Source organism: Populus alba, chromosome 14 (genome assembly GCF_005239225.2).
Source record: "Populus alba chromosome 14, ASM523922v2, whole genome shotgun sequence".
Lineage (NCBI taxonomy): Eukaryota > Viridiplantae > Streptophyta > Magnoliopsida > Malpighiales > Salicaceae > Populus > Populus alba.
Window position 1 is genome coordinate 16,321,556 of NC_133297.1, and position 6,782 is coordinate 16,328,337.

Sequence of the window (6,782 nt, forward strand, 5' to 3'; positions counted from 1 at the left end):
GCAGGTTCATCCTGATGGCCTTTGTAACCATGGAGGAATTTTTTGGTTCAAGTTTAGCTTGCCCATACATTAGATAGGTTAAACATCACTTCTTTTGATACCTCGCTGTTGAGTTAAGATCTGCCAGAACGTGTTCTAAGCGGTGATTAATTTACTTGGATGCTCTCTGGTGGCGGTGCAGGTTAATCCTGGTGGCCTTTGTCACCATGGAGGAATTTCTTGATTCAAGTTTAGCTTGCCCATACATTAGATTACATCCTTCTGGTCTGTTGAAGAAGAGTATAAACGTGTGCAAAGATCAAGGAGAAAAAGATGGGTGGAGATCAAAGCAAGATAGATAGGTTAAACATCACTTCTTCACAATATGTACAATAAAATTTTGGGTCTCTCAAGGACCCATCAACACATCATGCTTGATCTCAAGCACAAAGTATACACCACTATGCCCTGCCCGATGCACTCACGTAAATACATGTACAGGCTGTACAAGGAGAATTCCTCTGACAATGCATTCATGGTAGTATGCGCTCACCAAAAGCAAGATGCATCCTCTTCAGGCAGCAAAGGAGTCCTGCAAAGAGGGCATGTAATGTTCCAGTAGTCCAACCACTTCTCCAAGCACATTTTATGAAAGATATGGCCACATGACAGGCTATTTATCTCCGATTCCGGCTCAAATTGGGTCAAGCAAACCGAGCAGTCATGTTCAGGCTGTTTACAGCTGCACACCGTGTTGAATCGGATTGATGGCATCCTGCTTCGGAACTCCTCGATGTAATTCTCCGGGGGACTTAAACGAAATTCAAACGACTCTCTGGTGTCTTCAGCATTATCTGACGATGGGAGGGAAGCAGATGGTGACAAACGGATGCCAACAATATGAAGGATTGAACGGACTATTCCTTTGACAATGGAAATTGACAAGGCAGTGTTTACTAAAAGCACACATAGTACTCCTTCAGATGGAGCTGGCAGACTTGATAGACCCATTGAAGTTTCGGGGGACTTGGTTTTTTTTTCCAGTGATTCCGCGAAGCTCAAGCTAACAAAAGATTCTTGATTCACAGTGTGCTCAAATGGAAGTTATGGAAACCAATGGAGGGATGCTTGTATAAATCACAGTTGAAGCAAATGGAGAAAACCGGATGTTTCCTTCTTTGCTTGATCTGAAACCAGTTACGCCATTAAAACGAGTTACAATACCCAAATTAGAAGATGACAGATAACTGATAAAACCATGATATTAAGAAATGAATTAAAGCTATAGCCAAAGAAAAAATTTCCAGTTTTATAGGGAGATTTTATAGGAAATATAAAACTAGAGATGGAAAAAGTAAACAAACTATTCTTGAAAGGAAACACAACCAAAGATTGCCTAAAAAAGAAATGGGGTTCGATAGACATCAAGAGATAAAAAAAAGATCGATGGATCAAAATACCTTGGGGCATATAAACAGGGTTTTTGACTATGATGAAGTGACGAGTAGCAAAATCCTGTAAGAGGAGCCGACAACAGTGACCTGCAGAAAAAAATCCACAGCACAGTAGGGAAAGTGTTACGGGGGAACATTAAGAAGATAATCAATCAAATAATTCTCCATCTTCGTGTCGAATACAAGGGATGACTTTAATCTACATTATTAGTATTGCTTCAATTGGTAGCCCCTTGGGGCTGCCACTAGGCTACCTCTTTGGAGAGATTGAATCGAAGCTTACATAGAGTATAAACCATGCTCAAGTGCAAATTAGTTTCATGGAGAGATTGGATTGGACCTGTTTACTAGGTTTAAAGAATCAAATTCCCTCAATCAATGGAGAAATTAAACCTTCTGCAAACCATCTGATTACAAATTAAAGGACTCAAAACAAGAAATCATATAACTAAATCATAGCTAACAGGTTGCGTAGATCACTGCAAAATTATAATAAAGATCTAGCCCTCTGACTCAGACCATGATATCATGCCCCATTTGGTCAAAAATCGAAGATCAAACCGATTACAGGGGAAATAAGAAGCTCCCAAGATCATAAAAAATCCAAATGAATCAACAAAATCAAATAACCAGTAAAAAATACGCAGGAAAGGGTGCCTAGAGATCTAGCACTTTCTACAGAATTCAAAAATACAAGAACTCTTCCTACTTTTCTAACATCAAATTACATTTCAAAGAAGACCCACAAAAAAAAATATAAAGAAGACAAAGGGAACAAATTCCAAACTGGAAACATAAGTGACAGAGACTTACACTAGGGAAGCTTTGAAGTTCCTGTCTTGGTCTCTATGCAAAGAAATATATAAGCATCAAGAACATGCCAACAGCCTAGAAACATGACATATTCATGGGATTATCAAAACTTTTATATATGTCATATGGGATTGTTTCATAGAAGATGGAGATGAAGATGGCTGCTGCCCTCTGGCTTCTGAATTTCTGTTTATATAGCAACACATCTACTGCAAGGGCCAAACATTACCATCATCAGCAAACTAAACTCATTTTCCTTAACCATGGTTAGTCTTCCGTGTTTTCCGGAAGCTGATCACCTTCTTACCATGGTTACTTTATATCTTCATCCCTCTTTCACTCCTTTCTTTTGTAACTTGCTTTCTTTAGCTTGACTTCTCACCTTTTCACTTTCCACTTTTCCACTTTCTGTCTCGGCTGTCTGTCTGGATGGATGGATGGATAGTTGTGGAATTTCCATAAAAAGAAGACAGTTAGAAATGTTTTGGGAAAACTTACCAACAATCGGGATGGAAACTGGAAAAACTATTCACTGCTATAGTAAAAATAATTTTTTACTTTATATTAAAAAAAATAAAGGTTTTTTTTTTTTTATTTCACCAAAGATAATTTGTCTTTTTTTATTTTTTAAAACAATAAAATAATTTATTTACCCTTCAATTCAAAATTTTTAAAGCGGGACATTTAGAGTGTTTTAGTTTTTCCTTTATTTACATACAATAAAAATATACATTTACCCTCAAACTTCCAAAAAGTTGTTTGCGGGTCAAGGAGCCTTTTCATATTTTCAAAGAGATTTTTTTTTATTATTTTCAAAACTATTAAGGAGCAAATTAATTTTTTTAGGTTGACCGATTAATATTAAAATAAAAAACATTATTGGCACATGATGATCACGTGCCGACATGTGAAAGACACAATGTATTTTGGGTAGCAGATTCAGCGTCTCCCGGTAATCAAATTAGCAATTTCACCCTCTTGTTAGACTCGCTACTATATTTTTTTTCTAATAGTGTAATGCGTGTTAGTGATTGTGTGGTAGATTGTCATCAATGGCATTTTCTTTTTTCTTTTGCTTATTTTCTCCATATTGTTCTAAAATGTGTAGGTTAATCCTATTTGTTTTCTATGTTTCAACTTCAGTTTTTATTTTCTTGATTTTTAATTTTTATTCTTAATCCTTTTATAAATACTTTTATTTGTTTTCAATTTAGTCCCTACATTCCAATTTGTTATACATTATTTTTTCTAATTTGATCTTTATTCTTCTAATTTCTTATTTTTTTTCCTTGATTCTTTTGTGAAAATTTTATTAATTTTTAATTTAATAATTTGATCCAAGTTTATGGTGTAACAACCCTAATTTCCATAATACAAAACCCCATGACTATCCACAAACCATGGTAATATATATATATATATAAAGTTTACTAAAATTTTGGTAGAATTTTCTCTATATTTAGACCATACCAAGTTATAAACAAACTTTTTTTTTCATTACAATTCAACAACACAATCATAGTCTAATCATCCTGGACCTTATTCCATCTCATTAAAATCAAGGTCTTCAAGCATATACAAATTGTCATGATGCACAAAAAATTAATAACTTAAACTAAGATTACTTGTTGGTATTTTTTCTGCATTAACATACACATCCATATTTGTTCACAAAATAATCAAAAGTATTACATATTGTTGGATTTAGCGTTGTAAAGACGTACGTTTATATATTACATTATATGAAGAAATAGCAGAATTATGTTACATGTTAGTTTGATACCCTACGAACTACATATTTAAATCTAAACAAAAACTAAAAAGATATGGTCCATTAATCAGCCCTGAGACCCCTGAGATGAGATACGTCAAATATTCAATTATCACATTTTATTAGAATGCAATATAAATATTTAATAAGTATTCTCATGCACAACTAGTTTACCTATTAGTTCATTCCTTAAAAAAATTTAATTCATTTTTGTGTTTCCAATCATGCACACCATTCATGTTTATATTATATCCCTACAAAAGGTTCAAATTCCCTAAATAATCAATAATCAATAACTACCAACTTCTTTAGGAATTAATCGAACAATGTTATCTTGAAAATATGATCATAGATGTGACTAGCTCCTAAATAGTTGGCTAGTCTGATCATTACATCTTGGTCATTTAATCATATATACCACTAGCCCTTTTCACGCTTAATTAGTCTAGTTATTATATCTTGGTAATCCAAACATGGATGTCACTAGCTTTATCACAGTCAGCTATTTTAGTTATTATATCTTGGTCATTCAAATATAGATGTTACTAGCCCTATCACAGTCAACTACTCTAGTTATTATATCATAATCATCCAAACATGAATGTTACTAGTCCCTTCACGATTAACTAGTTTAGTTATTATATCCCAATCATATAATCATAGATGCCACTAGTCCCAACATGGTCAAGTAGACTAAAAAATTATTTCTCTAATGACACTCATGTTGCAAATGTTAAACAAAAAATTTACACTAATAACATAATTATACAATTCTAAGAAATGTCTCATACACGATGGAGGTGAAAACACCTACCTGGTGCTTGAACACGTGAAAAAAGTCCCTTGTTACTGAGTTGATCCTATGACCTCTCCTATACCATCAGACATATAATATCATTTTCTATTCAATCCTTAATTTATTTTGAAATTTAACTTCATATACAATTATTTTATTCCTTAACTTAAAATGATTTAACACAATTTCATATGATTATAAACTAATCATCATTAACAATTTAACCTATATTGAAAATCTCATTCTTATAACTTCTATCATTTAAATCTTATATCAAGAGAAATTTTAAACAAATTTTAAAGTTGACCACTTCTAGATGACTTAACTTAATCACTTAAGAACAACGATCAATATTGTAACTATGTCTAAAGTTATAGAATACAATTTTGTGCATGGTTTATTTCTTCTTAAAGTTAAGATACAAAGCTACAACTTTATTGGAAGAAAACTCATTCCTACCATTAACGTACCCAAAACTACTCGTTATTGCAATATATAAAAATTATCCAGCAAAACTTAGTCCAATTGTCCCTTAAATTTTTATCTATATCTAGAGTTTTATAACTCCGAATTAAACAAGGTATGTCACTTTAGAAATATAATATCCCTAGCTATAACTTCCTATGAAGAAACTTATTCCAAATTTTGTCATTTTCTAGTCCTAAACTCATCTGGTAGTTAGGTTATGATACTATCTAGTTTTTCAATTTTGATTTTGATATATAACCAAGTATTTTCATTCATTTCCTCACCATTGAAAACAAATATTTCTCGTCCACATATCTTATAACATCATTAAACATAACACCCTAGTAATCAACTAATCTAGTAATCAACTAATCTATCTAACATCCTACTTGAAATAACCAAAATGCTATAAAAAAACCATATTCATTTTCTTTAACATTCCTTCATCAACAATACTTCAACACAACACAATAATTCCATAATTCCCCATAAAATTCCAATGTTCACAATTCAAAGCATAACCAATCTTTCCATTACAATTTAAATACAACATTTTCATTTCTTTTCAATTCACTCTCTACATTTTAACACATGCTATAATAAGTATAAACAAACAATATTCATTTGTTACTTATTCTAAGTTGTTTTCATCCATTTCCATCTCAATTAAATCAAAAAAAGCAAATTTATCATTTCCCTCAAATTTTCTCATGAACCTCAACCTAGAATTCACAATTTAGACATCAATTCTTAATCTAAACTTACGTAATTAAGTTTAAAGCTCCTTACCTGGTAATAAAATGTGCTTCGATTCTCAACTAGTTAAAATTTTTCAACACTCCTTTCTTTCTCTAGGCCAGCCTTTTCTTTTTAGATTCCTAAATTTCTCTCACTTAATCTCTTTATATTCTTGCCTTGATGTTGTTTTTCTCACCACTTAACCTAAATCTTACCTAAACCCTTCAACTAGCCACTTACTCAATTTTGGTGAAAGAAAATGAGAAATACTCCCCCCCCCCTCTTACTCTTTTTTGCTGTTGGCCCCTACAGAGAAAGATGAGGTATTTGTAGTTCAATTTATTGGTTTTTAGATATTGACCCTATATGACTTAGTTATTTCATTTTGTTTCCATTTTTTTTCTCACATTTAGTGTTATTCTCTTTTTATTTCTTTTAATTTCACATCCTGTCATTTAATTTAATATCCTTAATTTAATTTAACCTATTCTATCTCCGGATTAAAATTTTAATATTTCAAAAAAAATTTAATCGGGGATTTACTTCAATTTGATTCTTATTCTTTTGATTTTTTTTTATTTTGTTAAAGTTATTTTTTTACAATTTAACCCTCCAACAAAAAAAAATGTTTCCCTCTTATTTATTTTTTATTTTGATTTTTACCCTCATTCTTTTAGTTATAATTTTTTTATTTTAGATCTTTATGTGTAATTGGTTTTTTTTTCCCTATTTCTTTCTTCAATATTTGATTTGCTAGGTTTAA

At 31.8% G+C, this 6,782-nt stretch overlaps 1 protein-coding gene across 1 annotated transcript; it reads right to left on the reverse strand.

Annotated features, from left to right (window-relative positions):
- Nucleotides 1-317: 317 nt before the first annotated feature.
- On the reverse strand, nt 318-2,430 carry LOC118043243 (probable E3 ubiquitin-protein ligase XERICO). Its single transcript, XM_035051177.2, has 3 exons — nt 2,247-2,430; nt 1,440-1,520; nt 318-1,166 (listed from the first exon to the last, which is right to left on the reverse strand). Exon 3 carries the CDS (start codon nt 988-990, stop codon nt 529-531), a length of 462 nt encoding a protein of 153 aa, XP_034907068.1. The 5' UTR covers nt 991-1,166; nt 1,440-1,520; nt 2,247-2,430; the 3' UTR covers nt 318-528.
- Nucleotides 2,431-6,782: the final 4,352 nt, after the last annotated feature.

What these genes read in the sequence shown, in the direction of transcription:
- LOC118043243 (XM_035051177.2), bottom strand. Translation starts at nt 990, where the DNA reads ATGGGTCTATCAAGTCTGCCAGCTCCATCTGAAGGAGTACTATGTGTG.